At 43.3% G+C, this 16,110-nt stretch overlaps 1 protein-coding gene across 1 annotated transcript in view; it reads right to left on the bottom strand.

Moving 5' to 3' along the window:
• LOC116052795 (dedicator of cytokinesis protein 3-like) overlaps positions 1-16,110 on the bottom strand; it is a 171,042-nt gene that overhangs the window by 50,185 nt on the left and 104,747 nt on the right. Inside the window, exons 13-21 of the mRNA XM_036002229.1 lie at positions 13,158-13,246; positions 11,317-11,442; positions 6,345-6,469; positions 4,500-4,662; positions 4,142-4,248; positions 2,736-2,907; positions 2,462-2,559; positions 1,018-1,101; positions 99-199 (exon numbers count right to left, since the gene is read on the bottom strand). Of these exons, the coding sequence (XP_035858122.1) occupies positions 99-199; positions 1,018-1,101; positions 2,462-2,559; positions 2,736-2,907; positions 4,142-4,248; positions 4,500-4,662; positions 6,345-6,469; positions 11,317-11,442; positions 13,158-13,246 (1,065 nt within the window). The remainder of the gene's footprint in view (positions 1-98; positions 200-1,017; positions 1,102-2,461; positions 2,560-2,735; positions 2,908-4,141; positions 4,249-4,499; positions 4,663-6,344; positions 6,470-11,316; positions 11,443-13,157; positions 13,247-16,110) is intronic.

The raw sequence follows: 16,110 nt of genomic DNA, 5'->3' as shown, positions 1-16,110 counted from the left end.
AACAAAGATTCGAAACAAAGTTCAATTAGGACACATGGCTTTGAGCATTTCTTTCCTTTTTCTTTTGTCTAGTCTTGAAGTGTTAGTAAAACACTCACTTGTAAGCCAACGCGCCAGCAAAGTGCTTCTGGATATATGTGTCCATGACCGGCCGGAAGTGGTAATATTTACTGTCCCTGAGAAGGTTTATGATGAACACCTGAGGGAGAGGGAGAGGGAGAGGGAGAGGGAGAGGGAGGGAGGGAGAGGGAGAGGGAGAGGGAGAGGGAGAGGGAGAGGGAGAGAGAGGGAGAGGGAGAGAGAGAGAGAGGGAGAGGGAGAGAGAGGGAGGGGGAGAGGGAGAGGGAGAGAGGGAGGAAGAAAGAGGAAGAGAGAGTGAGAGGGAGGGAGAGAGGGAGAGAGAGGGAGAGACAGAGAGAGGGAGAGAGGGAGGAAGAAAGAGGAAGAGAGAGAGAGAGAGAGAGAGAGAGAGAGAGAGGGAGAGAGGGAAAGGGAGAGAAGGTTTAAATAAAGAAAATGAATGAGACACATTAAGTTTTATGTGAATATAAGGTTGGCCTTTTGTTGGCCGTGATCAGATTATGTCTGAGGCTACAGTGAGTTAACGACCAATCAATCCTTTAGATTTTAGATTAGCACACTTAATAACGTGACCTGAGACCAGATCGTCTTGAGAGAAACATGGTTTTGTTTTGTTATATTTGTAACGTTTGCCAATAGACCTTGAACTTGATATTGCCACTTAGTGTGTAGAGTGACTGTCCAATCAGAGGCGCTGTCTCCACATGTTGTCTGTCAGTCTAATATCTGTCTGACTGCCTGAGTCTCACTTTCTAATGTGCAATATGCTTCACAGATAACCGACATGACACTGACTGAAGCTGACAGTGTGTCATGGCTGTTATTTTTGTCGTCGGTTCTCTGTGAACTTTTGTTTTTTCTCACTCACAAAGTACAGAACTGTAAATATTCATATTTCCTTCTTTCTTTATGTTTTTTTTTGGTACACACACTTACCAATGACTGGAACACCAGTGGTCCATATTTGTCCGTGTTGTCATCCAAGATGGAGAATAATGTGTCCAGAATGTCTTGGAGAAACTGTCACACACACATACAGCCAGTCACAGTTATACATTTGTTCTGTTTAAGCCCCCAACGTCGTCTTCCAGGCAGCGCTGCCTGGAAGGCACTAGGATTAGGAAATGGTTAGGTGACTTGAAGTCGACGCTGGGGGCTTAAAACACCATCGAGTTTATCATACAGCCTGACCTCGAACACGTTTATACACAATATATATGACATACTGTCACAAAGAGTGTTTATGATTCTTTAATCTCAGCCGAACCAACCACGGCCTTAATAAAGAAACCTGACTCTGCAGTGCACTGTGGGCTGCCATGCATTGGTTTATGTGTGAAAATCAGGGTTATTATAGTAAACTAAAACTAAAAATAAGCATTGAAAAACATTTTTCAGGAAACTGAAACTAAATACTACTACCTTCAAGAAAACATAAAACTGAACTGAAACCATATTGCCAGGTTATAAAACTAAGACAATGTTCTAGGGACTTGGACGCAAGGCGTAAACGCAGCGAAAAATACTCATTTTGTAGTGGGGATGTAGCCTAGGCTGATTGATGCTTCTGTGTCGATTCGACGGTGTACCCCCGCAGACCCCTCCTAGCCCTCTGCCGTAGCTCGACGTGCACCTCCAAAAATGTCTAACTTTGCATCGAGGCGAGGCAGACCTCAAGGACTGTGATTGGTCAACTGGTCCTGTGTGTTGATGGGTGTTTCAAGCAGCCTAGTGTGGGGAGTAGCAACATGCTAGTTCACTGACATGAGCTCAATAAACTCACACTTAACAATGACGGGGTTATCTGTTTGTAAAGTGTCTATATGTCAGTAACGTTTTGAAATTAGCACTTCGCCAGCAAGCAGTACTTTGTGGGCAGTTGTGCTAAAGTTAGCTTGCTAACATAACTTAAACTGGCTGGCAGACACCTCGCAAATAACCTCAGACTTATCACCCTCTAGCGTTATGGCGGTGAAACGCACCGCGATGCAAAGCAACCCCCGACGCAGAACTCCGAAAGGGTCACGACGCCTTAGGAGCGAGGGCGTAGAATTGACGCAGAAGCATAAAACAGCCTCAAGTCTGTCAATGAAGTGTTTGAGACATGCTGACGCTGCAGTTAAAGAGTTAAAGCTCCTGATTGTTTATCCACTGTGACCACTGTGTGCATCTTTCTATCTATCTAGATAGAGAGAGTGATGAGCTATTGAAAAGTGTTTAAGTGAACAGCACAAAACACCACAATCAGCTGATACCTCAGCACCCCATGTCTTGTTTTTATATGTCTGTGTGAATGTCTCTTCATGACTGGAGCCTTGTCAAAGAAAATGTTCTGTAACCCTTGTGTAAGTGAAGAAAAACTTCCTCAGTATGACCTTACCTTGACTATCTCCTCTCCGCTGACGTGTCGCAGCCGGCCCAGAATGTCCATGACCCGGTCCGGGTGGGCCTTCCACTTCAGCAGGGCCAGGAGGTCCACTGGAAGGAAAACAGCAAAGTCAACCGCCAGAAAAGACACAAAAGAAGTTGGGCCTCCTATTGTTCATGAGGCAAGGCAGCAAATAAAAAACAATGAAAACATCCGTTAATGTCTTAATGTGGCTGTTAAAATTCAGGTCTGAGTCCATAGCTGCGTTGGAACAGCGGCTGCGTACCGTTCTGAGTGAGCTTGGTGGAGGAGAGCTGCGTGGCGATCCAGAAGGTCTCCTTGGCGCTGCGCTGGAAGATGAGGCTGGAGGGGATGCTGGGACAGCTGTTGAAGTCTTCTTTACAGCAGGGCAGGCCCAGGTACAGGGCGTGGTTACTGAAGGTGGTGTTCTCATCACACTGAGGCCGACAGGGGGAAGACACAGACAAAGTGTGCTCATTCATACTAGCAAATGGTTTAAAGGTACCATATATAATGCTCTTATTCAGGTTCATACTTGTATTCTGGGTTTCTACTAGAACTTCTTTACATGCTTTAATGTTTGAAAAACATTTCATTTTGTCTCCAGCTGTCTTTCTGAATATACTCAGCCTGTCTCTTTAAGCCTCCCTCCAGAAAAGGCCCAGTCTGCCCTGATTGGTCAGTGTTTCCGGGTCTTCCATATTTTCTATTATATTTTTTACAATCTGGGACCTTGAAAACAATACATCTTACTCTGTCGTGACAGGTAACTTCTGCAACCTCACAAATCTCTAAAACCAAACCAAATTGGTAACACGGTGAAGCTGCACCTTTGTGGTGGGCTGATGGCCCCCATAACTGCGTTTTCTTTAACTAATACATGGCATGACAGTATATTATATTATATATTATATAACAGTTTAAAAGCATACTTATTTTTTACTTCACTAAAATCTATCTTCGATGTTCCACTCCAGAATAACTTTGGTAGAAAATGCTGCAACTACAAATGGAGGACCAACACTTAAAGGGATGCTTCGGAGTAATTTCACCCTAGGGTCCTCTGCACCATCACCTCGAGCCAGACAACATCTCGCGAGATCATGCGAGTTCCCGCACAGAGCATGACATCTATTGCCGGAAGAGACTACCGGTAAAGTAGGAGCAAGAAGCGAGAGAACAGAAGAAGAGATCAACGAAATGGCAGAGTTTGAGGTTAACATCGAACGCGACGACGAGTGGCTCAATTTCGAAGGTCGCCCGTACCTATTCGAGCCTGAATACACGGAGGAGCTACAACTAACAGAGGAGAATCGGAGAGCTAGCTAGCAGCGGTAGCAGCAGAGAGTAGAAGCCATCAGGCAAGTGCTATTTAAATAAACTCCTAGTGTACTTACAAACTTCCCAATGCCTCGTTTTATGAGTACAGAACCTATTTGTACTACTGTAGAAGTTTGGTACCATTCCGGGCATTATTAGTGGGGTAATTTATGAGATACACAGTTGGTTCCATTAGCGCCTGCACTAAGCCATTCGGCTGATAGCGCTAACTCGACCAATGTTAGACCAAGGGAAAAAAAAGCTTATGGGGGGTTGTTTGGCTCGAGGCCATGGTGCAAAGGACCCTAGGGTGAAATTACTCCGAACCATCACTTTAAGACTTTGTCTGACCTTGTAAACGTAGAGTTCATGGCTCTCGTCTGAAAGAGTGGTTCCATCCTCCCTCATCAGAGGAGTGAAGGAAAACCCAAACAGCTTCTTCTCTCCTTTGTCCTTCGCTGTGGAGTGGAAACGAGACAGAAAAGAGAGAAAGACATACAGTCACGGGGGAAAGAGGAAGACAGAGGAAGTTTAGAGTGAGACAAACTGCATACATCTCACACTGTTAATCTTCTTTTCACTGAAATAACTAATGCATAGACCATCTCTATGTATTTAAAATATATGTATCTATATATCTGTATAATAAAAGATGATAAAACTCCACCACCACCACCCCCTTCAGTACCAGTATCAGTAAGTGACTCACTGGAGCAGTGTCTGAACTCGAAGCGCAGGTGGGAGCCTCTGAAGCGGTCGATGGGAATGGGCAGTTTGATCACTTCGCTCCATCGGGGGCTGTTGTTGTGGTAGAGCACGAAGGAGCGGTGCTCCGGCACAGGGGGCTCACCTGAACCCAGACTGATGCAGTCCTGCAGGGGGGAGCAGACAGGAACAGGACATAAACAGGACAGGACAGGGACATGCATGTAAAGCTAATAGTTATAATAGCTATAATAGTCTATGTGGGCAAAATACAAATGCCTTGGACTGGAGGGCAAGCGGAGTGAATTTGAACATTTTAATTCCATGCAACCCCATTTGGTCCTAGTGTGTTGGGTTCAATGCATCTGTCAATATTATTGTTTGTATCCAGGAAGTCTTTAACCCTTGTATTGTCTTCCCATCGACCACGCGACTTTTTGTTTTTCTGCGTCAAAATAAAAAAAAAGGGGCGACCTCCAGCTCACCCCGTAGGAGCGTACACCCCATTTAGGCCGAGTCCTTTGCAGCGACCCGGGATTAAATCCAACCTGCAGCCCTTTGCTGCGTGACCTCCCCTCTCTTTCACTCCACCCTTTCCTGTCCCCAGCCCTGGTTTTTGGTCACTTTTTTTCCAGGTTTTTTTTTTTTTTTTTTTATCACTTTTTTTCACGTTTTTGTCACTTTTTTCAGGTTTTTTTAATCACTTTTTTCCCACGTTTTTTGTCACTTTTTCCCCCCACGTTTTTATCACCTTTTTCCACGTTTTCTATTACTTTTTTGGTCATTTTTTTTGTCACTTTTTTACTATACTGTAAAATGAATAAAACACTCAAATTCATGGAAGTAGTGAACTGATCATTTATTTTACAGTACTTGTGAAAAACGTCGTATACTGAACCATCCTCGTTATTTTTCAGGGTTTTTTTATCACTTTTTTGCCCAGGTTTTTGGTCACTTTTTTCCAGGTTTTTTTTAATCACTTTTTTTTCACGTTTTTGTCACTTTTTCCCCCACGTTTTTATCATCTTTGTCCACGTTTTTTATCACGTTTTTGTCACTTTTTTCCCCACGTTTTTATCACCTTTGTCCACGTTTTTTTTATCACTTTTTTGGTCACTTTTTTCCATGGATTTTTTTTTAATCCATTTTTTTTTCAAATGCTATACTGTAAAATGAATAAAACACCCAAATTCATGGAAGTAGTGAGCTGATCATTTATTTTACAGTACTTGTGAAAAACATTGTATACTGAACCATCCTCGTTGTTTATTTTGACAATTTGGTTTAAAAAAACCCAAACATCTAATATAGAAACCTTTTGAAAATGGGTCAAATTGGACCCCGAGGACAACAGGAGGGCTAAATGATGTTTTATGCCATCATTCATTCTAAGACATGTCACTATATTAGGTTAGTGTATGTCTGTCAGATTGGGGCTGTCACATGTTTGGCCTCTGGTTGCTTTGAACCATTTCAGAGATCGGGAAAAAAGGATATCGCTGGTATGGCCTGTACGCCTCTCTCCTTCTACTAATTCTCTTGTGTTGCTTTTATGTATTACATGCAGGGGTTAAAGTGGGCCGGAACGATCCAGAACGGTGTTCCGAGAGTAACGGGTGAACTCGCTTTAAAAAGTGAGTTTTCTTGAGTTCCCACCTGCCAGATTCCACTTTAATGAACCCCTGACTGATAACAAGGACTCCCTGAAAGACAAGATAGTGTGTCTCAATGGGACCTCCTTAGCCAAAAATAAAGGATACATAAAAAAAAATAAGTTTCAAGAAGTGACCACAAGAAAAGACTGGACAAAAAGTGGACTGAAGGGTGTACGACAGCACTGCTCTCCTACCTTGAGGATCTCTCCATCGGCGTAGAGCACGTAGACGGTGACTTCAATGTTCTTCTGAACGCTCTTCCCTCCTCTCTCAAAGTCCCCTCGCTCCAGAGTCAGGTACAGGTCGTTACGGATGTCGCCTGGGAACCGCAAGGACACATTAACATGCAGACAAGACACCTCACAGTTTGTCTCGCGTTTCGCCTGAGAAATGTAATGATGCCACAATGTGAATACAAGTCTGACAAACACAGACGCAGGGTTGCTGAGACTGTTTGCATTGTGCCACTTACCAGTCCCTCCAGAAAAACGCAATTATGCGATCGCATAACTCAATGCATAATCAGCCAACGTCCGCATATTTATGCGGGGGCCGCATTTTTTCAAATACGCCGCACTTTCGCCGCATAAATTGCCGATTTCCGCGCAAAATATGCGGGGCTTGCATGATTTCATAATCCCCGCATTTTCCTTGCAAAAACGTCACAGAAAGTTGAAAAATGTTGCGTTTACTTCACACAGGAGCAGCCATTTTCCCCTGTTGCCATGGGAACGTGATGAAGTGACGTAATTATGCGACCTGAACATCATCGAAAAGCTGCAAACCCCGCGATGAAGCCATGATGAAACCGCAGTTTTTGCAAGTTCCCGCAATTTTTGCAAGTTCCCGCAATTTTTGCAAGTTCCCGCAATTTCATTGCATAAAATTGCATAAATGTCCCGCATGTCCCGCATATTCCATCACATTTTTTAAGAAAACGTGCCGCATAATCAAGGATTTTTGCTACAATCCTTTTCCGCAACATCACAAAAAAACTCCGCATTTTTCTGGAAGGACTGACTTACATCTTCTTAGGGCGTTTTCACACCTAAAAGTCCGGACCAAGGTCTTATACGTGACAAAACTACGTCATGCCGTCATCACGTACGAGAGCTGCGTCTCCAGAGACTTATAATTGATTGGTTTGTAGACGGGCTTCCTCGTCCTCTCGTATCCTCTCTCTGTGTCTCAGTTTTTTCATCTGACTGCTGCTCTCCCCTACTGCCTTTTTGTTTTGTTGGGATGTTGAGAAGCGAGACACGGGAACTTTCTTTCTGGAGCGTTTATTTAGAGACAAACGGAAACCTACACTGTACATTTACGAGGCCTACACTTAACAAGTAAACTGCTGATTTATATTCTGCTCTGATAGCCGACAGCTGTCTGCACACTCTCTCTCATGTAGGCTACAAACTAAGCACTGAGCTGTTCTTTAAAGGAGCTTCCCCGGTCTTATAACATCAAGATAGCCTGCCAGAGCTTCCTGTAATTGGTCCGAAAGTCCGAACCAAAAAAAAGTGTTTTCATACTGCAAACGAACCGAACCATGGTTCAGTTTGGTCCAGACCGAAAACACCTCTTTTGATCGGACCAAAATTTGGTCTTTTGATCCGGACCGTGGTCCGAGGCACCTTTCTCACGTGCAATTTTGGTTTGGACCAAACTGAAAAGTCCGAAAGTCCGGACCAGATGAGGTCGGTGTGAAAAAGCCCTTACACCCAAAAAATGACCTGGATATTGTAGGTATAAAGTGTCCGCACACACAGATAGAGGCAGATGCAGTGTATCGCACACATTTTAAAGCTGAATACCTCTGACATACACAAGACGAATGACCCGTGTCAGCGTTTGGGGATTCATTTATCATGTCAGCTTGTGCTTATAGAGATGTCACCCTTAATGTATCAAGATGGGAGTTAAATACTCACTCCATCACTGCCCGAGGGGAGGCTTTACGTGTGTGTGTGTGTGTGTGACATGCATTGTTAATGTGTGTGGAAAGGTGTGAAAGACACTTCTGCATATTATATGTGTAGGTGTTGCTGTTTGGAGGGCAGTCTGAGGGTGAATGTCAATCCCTTTGGTTATTTCAAAGGCTGAAAATGATTCACAATTAAAGGTGCTCTAAGCGATGTCACACATATTTTTAGGCTACAACATTTTTTTGTGACATACAGCAAATATCTCCTCACTATCAGAGAGCTGCCTGTCCCCTAAACACACTGTAAAAAAGTAGTAGACAGCCCAGGCTCCACAAACAGCAAAAAAAACAAACTGTGCCAACCTGCACCACCAAACATAACAAACGGGTTAGTGCGCGGAAGGGAGGGGAAGGGGAAGGGATGAGGAGGAGGGAGGGGCGAGCTAGCCTCCATTCTGCTTGACAATACTAATCCTGTCATTCTAAAGGAGCACATGTACGTGGCATGTTCTTTGTCAGATGGTGTTGGAGCAGAAGTGGCACGCAGCGATATTAAAATAAATCCAAAGTAGAGGGTGACGTTGCTGAGTTGGAAATTGACCACTTTAATTCATGACATGACTTTCCAATTTGTTTTATTACAGCTACAAAGATCATTTCATGAATTGCTTAATTGATCAGTTGTCAACTATTACATTTAATCACCATCTTTAAGTCTGCTCTGCACACTGCCCTTTGTACCGTGCCTTCATCCCGGTGCCTTTATACATACACATAAACTACCCTGGACTACCCTGGCCTGGACTGATTGCCACTGTTTGACTCCCTTACTGGCTATATTAGTTACTATATAGTATTTTACTAGTGTCTATGTATAGTTAAGTAATGATTATTCTATTTTTGATATATTGTGTAGCCCATTGTACTTGAAGTGATATAGAATTTGCACTGACACTCTCTTGCACCATGATACCATTGCACCTTTCTGCATTTTTCCACACCGCTCCTTTAAACATGCTACAACCTCACTTTACTGTAAGGGCACACTATTGATATCTTCCTTTGTATTTTTTGTAGTATGTATGTGTGCGTGGATGTCATATGTCTGTGTGCCTATGTGTATGTATGATGTGTATAAGCTATTGGACACCTTAATTTCCTTCTGGATAAATAAAATCTCTATCTATCATCTATATAGATCATCTTTTAATCGATGTGAGTCGTTTTTTTATGAAAAAAGGTTAAACTTCTCTGATTCCAGCTTGTTAAATGTGAATATCTTCTAGTTTCTTCTCTCCTCTGTGACAGTAAAATGAATATCTTTGAGATGTGGACAAAACAAGACATTTGAGGACGTCATCTTGGGCTTTGTACTATAAGTACTTTATTCTTGTTGCTTGTTGAATTTGCTGGAACTTTATGGTCCTTATGTGTGCTGTTATCTCTGTGCATGTATTCTTCATTTACCAATAAAAACCACAATGGAGCTTTTGAAAGCACAGAACTGTTTTCTAACAATCAAAATTAACACACTTTTACAAAATGACTAATTACATGAAGCACAACTTTGAATGTTTACACTAATACTTATAATAGCAACATCTAAACATGTAACATGTTTCACAAAAGAAGCCAGATAAATACGTGTGATGCAGACGCAGCGTAGCCTAAAGGTATAGTCATTGTAATTAGGAGGGAGAAAAACACTTACTGAAATACACATCTCTTTTCATTAGCTTTTATTAGTTTCGTGGCTGTGAATAGCTGAGAGCATTTGGATGAAATAATTAGACTATCATCTAAACACACAGCCACAGTAAGTAGAACGGGAAGACTAAATGAGTGATCCAGTGGACTGAAACTGTAAAACTAGACTTAGAAAATGTGTCACAGCTCATCCAAAATGCTGCTTCACTTCTGAACTGTTCGGTTTGATTTAACTGACACATGAAACATGGATAGCTGGAAAAGAAAACACACATACATATACACATACTGTACATATAATGTGTATATGAATGTGTATATTGGTATGCATATGTATAAGTGCCTGTAAGTAGGTATATGCGCACGTTCGTGTAAAATAAACTTAAAGTGCTCATATTATGGTTTATGGCTTTTTCCCTTTCCTTTATTGTGTTATATATCTTTTTTGTGCATGTTATAGGTTTACAAAGTGAAAAAGCCCAAAGTCCCCCCCAAAGAGACTTACCATCTCCAACAGAAAACACTGTTCACCAACTGCTCCAAACAGCTCTATTGTAGTCCAGCCTTTACTTCAGAGACAAACGTGGTCACTTTGGAACACACGTTATAATGCTCGCCTAGCTGCTAGCATGGCACGCCCTCATACTCTGCTTCTGACTGGCTAGTAGTCCTTACCTAGATACTGTCAGGGCACGCCCTCATACTCTGCTTCTGACTGGCTAGTAGTCCTTACCTAGCTACTGTCAGGGCACGCCCTCATACTCTGCTTCTGACTGGCTAGTAGTCCTTACCTAGGTACTGTCAGGGCACGCCCTCATACTCTGCTTCTGACTGGCTAGTAGTCCTTACCTAGATACTGTCAGGGCACGCCCTCATACTCTGCTTCTGACTGGCTAGTAGTCCTTACCTAGGTACTGTCAGGGCACGCCCTCATACTCTGCTTCTGACTGGCTAGTAGCCCTTACCTAGGTACTGTCAGGACACGCCCTCATACTCTGCTTCTGACTGGCTAGTAGTCCTTACCTAGTTACTGTGCATGTGTGACTCCCAACAAAGATGGAACAGTGAGAGTGAGAGGTCTCACTCTGTAGCTAAAACAGAGAGCTCAACACACAGGGTGAAAAGAGGAGCTGCAGCAATGTGCAGTACAACAAAAATATGGTGTTTTTTGGAAAATTAAACCACGTAAACTTATTCTGATATAACCTCCAAATACAATTATGAACCTGAAAATGAGCATAATAGGAGCACTTTAAAACAAACTAAAAATCTACAATTCACATATAAAGAAATTTGGTGCCATTTTATCAGTAAATACTGGTCAAATAACGATAACACATAAAAATACTGGACATCTTTATTTTGAGGCACACAGGCTGAATAAGAAAGTGAATATTTAAGTCCGCACAGAGCCGAAACAGATGAGGGTTCAGTCTTGTGATTCCTCCTCTTTTCTTGCATTAAAGTGTGATTCAACTCTCATCCCACACAATAGGAACTGAGGTGGACCATTCCTCGGTACATAGTGTCTGACTCACCTGGCATGATGACATCAGGGAAGCCCAGTTTGCGTGTCATGGCCACCCCCCTGCTGAAGATGAGCGGGTTCTCCCGGCGGACTTGCTCCATGTCGCCCCTCAGCAGCTGCAGGGAGATGATCAGACCTGCAGGGACGGAGAGAGGATTCACACGTTTAGTCGGCAATCGTATTTCCCTTGCAGCACAACAAAAAGTTTGTGTTCATACTGGCACTGGAACACACTGGGAATTAATGAAGGACTACGTGAGCTCATCTGACAGGGCTCTTGGGGGGGTAGCTGTGACCAAAAAGGTTGGGAACCACTGCCCCAAACTACGGCTACATCTCTAAAACAGTGTTTCTCAAATGGGGGTATGTGTACCCCTAGGGGTACTTTGGAGGACTGTACTTTTGTACGTGACATTTTTTTAGCAAAATGTTTTTCAGTTCCAAGGCTGTAGTTACTTCTACTGTCTTTTTTTCTAAGTTTTTGTCGCTGTATTTGAAGTTTGCCACCTTTTTTTTTAAGGTTTTGTCGCTTGTTTTGACCTATTCATGGGCACAAGGGGTTGAGTTCCCTGCAGTGACACCAATTAGAACGATTTCCCAGCGGATGTCAAGGGATGACATGCATGTGTCAGTCCGAGCGCGTGCTGCTCTCCGAAACCGGACGCTGCCGGGAGCTTTGTGTGTTTGTTTTGTAACTGACCTCATGAGGTCGGTGTTCAACGTGTCTTAAGTTAATCAGTGTGTGTTTAAAAAGCTCCCTCCTCACAAACGCAGTAACACGAGTCAGTAACGCTGCTGCACTTCAGTTCCTAACGCCAACAAACCTCGGTGCCCTCTGCTTCTCAAGGTCCCTCTCACAGAGGCTGAATCTGGAAGAGACGGACACACGATGCAGACACGCACGCCTAAAGCAAGCTAACTCGGTCATTCATCAGAGTCCTAAACAAGGGTCGCCTGATGGCCCGGGCAAGTAAAAAGCCACATCGGGCAAGTAAATATAACAACCCATTTGCCCGTTCGGGCATCATCGTATCATAAATGAGGTCATCGTTTTCCTGCCCTGTAGTAGAATGTTTGTTGAATGATTTGATTTGAATGCGCTGTTAGTGACAGTTTGGGGAATTTTTTTAATTTGTATTTTCAAACCTTTTTTGTCATTTTTGGCAAGTTTATATTTATTTTTTCCGGGGTTTTTTTCGACGCATTTTCCTAGCCTGGATGCCAGCCGAACTTAGCCGGTCTGGGCTTGATCCGCTGTGGAGCAACTCTGCTCCAACCAGAGCTGTTCTGACCAATCAAATTGTCAGGGCGGGCTTTATACGATGATGGACAGATGATCAACAGTGACGTAATCAACCACGTCACCAAAGAGCGCTAGGGTTGAATTTGTTTACAACAAAGACGGCTTTTAAAAAGACCGCGATTATGTATACACTGACTGGCACAGAATATACGACACGGAAACTGCCGCCTCTGCCTTTGCTCTGTCGAAGCCTGCCTTTGACTTGCAGCTTCTGTGACGTCTGATTGGTTGTAGGGCTATCCAATTGAGTGCCGAGGCATTTTGTTTCCTGGTTGGGTTGAAACACACCCCATAATCACAGCCCAGTGGAGCAGTATCAGACTCACATTCTGACTAGACCACGTCAGGCTAGCTTTTTCTACTTTTTTTCAATGCTTTTGGCAGGGTTTTTTTAAAATAGTTTTTTGCGTTTCTTTGTCATTTCTTTTCCAAAGTTCAATATTTTTTTGAGTGTTTCTTAAATTTTTTTTTACGCTTTTTTATGCTTTTGACCCTTTTTTCCCCCCCCAAAAGACCAACAGAAAAACACACACACACAGTGGCCGTACCGTAGTTGGTGCTGGGAGCGGTGTATTTGGTGCTGGACTTGCGGATGATGTTCTCGTGGATCTGGTACCATTCGTTCTCATTGTTACACCTGGAGAACAGACACAAACCACCAGGAATCAGGTCTCATTGGGCAGAAAACATGTTGTGTGACCCACAAACATAACATAAACCCATTAGAAACATAAATCAGAAATATCAAGGCTTCGTTAAGAACACGACTGTCTGTCTTTTCTTTTTTCATTCATTTGTTGTTGTTCAAAAATATTGTGTATAAATCTCAGAGTAGTCCTCCCGACAACACGTTTTAAGAGAAGAATGAAATGGTCTCACGGCAGTTTGTGAAATGGTCACTTTTTTTAAATTTTTTTTTTATCTATTGATTTGTGTACCGGACACGATTATGTCGGTTTTTTTTCGTTTCGAAATGGGAATGGGAAGCATAATGGGAAGCATCTATACAGAGGTTGGGTTTAGAAGAACGGGGAAAGGACACGTCACACGCCGGGACACGACCCGCGGTCTCATGGGGGGGGGGGCACGCAACAACAACGGGACGCGGTTGTGTTTAGGAAAAGAAGAACGGGGAAAGGAACTGTCAACAACGGGAAAATAAAAAGCCACACGCGGGATGCGATCCCCGGTCTCCTGGGTGAAAGTCCTGTGTTGTTTGACCCATCCACCCCCCCTGACCGACCTCCCTACCTACCTACGCGGACTTTCAGCTTTTCATACTACTCCCTACCGCAGTCGTGCTGTGATCACGAAATACGCATGCCATTTAAATACATTACATTAAAATTCGTGCTCACCACCACGAAAGAAACGACATAATCGTGTCCCGCACACGAATCAATACATTACGTAACGTGACCATTTCACGACCTGCCGTGAGACTGGGTTGAATAGTCATACTTCTATTATCTTTATTGGTACTATAATTTCCCCTGTTCATCGTACCAACTGCTATTATCATTATGAATCATATTTCTTCATGTCTGTATCAGTGTCTCTGTGTCCCAACAGGCAGCGGAAGGTGGCTGCCCACCAACAGTCAGGGTCTTTCAGAGGCTTCTGCCTGTAAAAAGTCACACCAAATGCTTGCTCTTGCCCATATAATTGCAGCTAAAACAGCATATGAGCCGCAAGCCAACAGAAGGACTCGCTGGAATTCGAAGCGACATGATGACACAGCAGTTCCTCCGGGCAGAAAGAGGAAGAATATTGCAGCGATTGTTTTTATTATTTTCATGCCGGCAAATGTAAAGGAGCTGAATTGTCGCAAAGTGGCACGTTAACAGCTTTCAGTCACATCGGCATCACAACTGAGATGGATGTGTAACCATCCATAAAGCATGTGAGTTCAGCTAAGGTTGCACACACACACACACACACACACACACACACACACACACACACACACACACACACACACACACACACACACACACACACACACACAAATACACACAGTCACAGTTACATCATGCCGTGACTGTGAGCACTGTAGGGCTCCTGCAGGCGAGTCTTCAGAAGTTTCAGCCGAGAGGGCTTTCCCTAATGTCTGCCATCAACGCAGTGTGTGTGTGTGTGTGTGTGTGTGTGTGTGTGTGTGTGTGTGTGTGTGTTTGAGAGAGAGAGATAGAGAAGAATGAGCTAATGGCATTATAAGACTGCAGAGAGTCAAACAGTGAAGTGGCTGTCTGTAGCTCATGGGGACTCTCGTTCGCTCTCTGTGTCTTCGCTCTCCTTTACATAATACATAATACATTTACAGAGAGAGAGGGAGAGAGAGAGACTCTTAATGAGTGTGAAGGGTTACATGAGGTAAAGAATAAAGAGACAAAGGGAAGAGAGAAAGGAAAAGGTCAGCGGTTAAGAGAATGAAAAAGAATGAGAGTAAAGATATGATGAAGATATACTGCATGTCCCCTTCTTTATGGTGTCTCCTTATTGACATTCACAGTTGCCCCCTCCACACCACCGTCTCAACGCCACCAGAGGGACACGCCCCCCCTGACCTCGGTTGCTCTTCATCCTCATCCTCTCCTTCAGAGCTCACCAGCGGGAGAAAGCCCAAAACCCGGGCTCACTCTCGGTTTGGAAAGAGCTTCGGCCACTTGGCGTTTGGCCGCACTATATTTAGAGAGCTTAGCTCTTAGCGTGGCTTCCTCATGGAAGACTTGGCGGCCGTATTCTGTTTTATGATGACCCGTGCACAAGTTAAGGGATTACATTTCACTGAAATTATACCTCACGTATGATTCAATGTGACGTTAATGAAATGGATTATTTGATTGATTGGTCAAAATGTCCCGAACACAGACAAATAAGAAGAAAAGAAAATATCCAGTCTCTGCAGATACAAAAACCACCACCACACACTTCTAGTGGGAATCCAAATCATTCTGCCTTCAACCTCTTCCATATTCTCCCTCTCTGACTCTTTTTTTATCTCATTCAGTCTCATTTCAAACTGCTTTTCAAACTACTCTGTGCCCCGAAAATGTTTACGACGATAAGATCTTCTTCTGAAAAGAAAATGTCATCACAGAGCCCTGTGCATGTGTGTGTGCACAGTGGTTGCATTTGTACGTGTGTGTGTGTGTGTGTGTGTGTGTGTGTGTGTGTGTGTGTGTGTCCTTTTCAGTGAAGATGTTTGTGAGGTGAGGTTAACCGCCCTCGGGGTCAAATTTGACCCATTTTCAAAAAGTTGGGTTTCTCTCAACCAAATTGTCAAAAAAACATAACGTGGATGGTTCCATAAAATGCTCTTCACAAGTCAAATAAATGATCAGTTCACTACTTTCATTGTATTTGGGTGTTTTATTCAATTTTATAGCATTTGAAGAAGAAAACTGATAAAAGAACGTTGAAAAAAGTCGGAAAACCTCCCCCCAAAAATGTCAAAAAGCGCAGAAAAAATCTGACAAAGACGTCATAAAAAAGTGATAA

The sequence above is a fragment of the Sander lucioperca genome, chromosome 6, assembly GCF_008315115.2.
Source record: "Sander lucioperca isolate FBNREF2018 chromosome 6, SLUC_FBN_1.2, whole genome shotgun sequence".
Classification (NCBI taxonomy): Eukaryota; Metazoa; Chordata; class Actinopteri; order Perciformes; family Percidae; genus Sander; species Sander lucioperca.
Note: the sequence above shows the minus strand (reverse complement) of the source record. Positions and strands in the feature narration are given on the sequence as shown.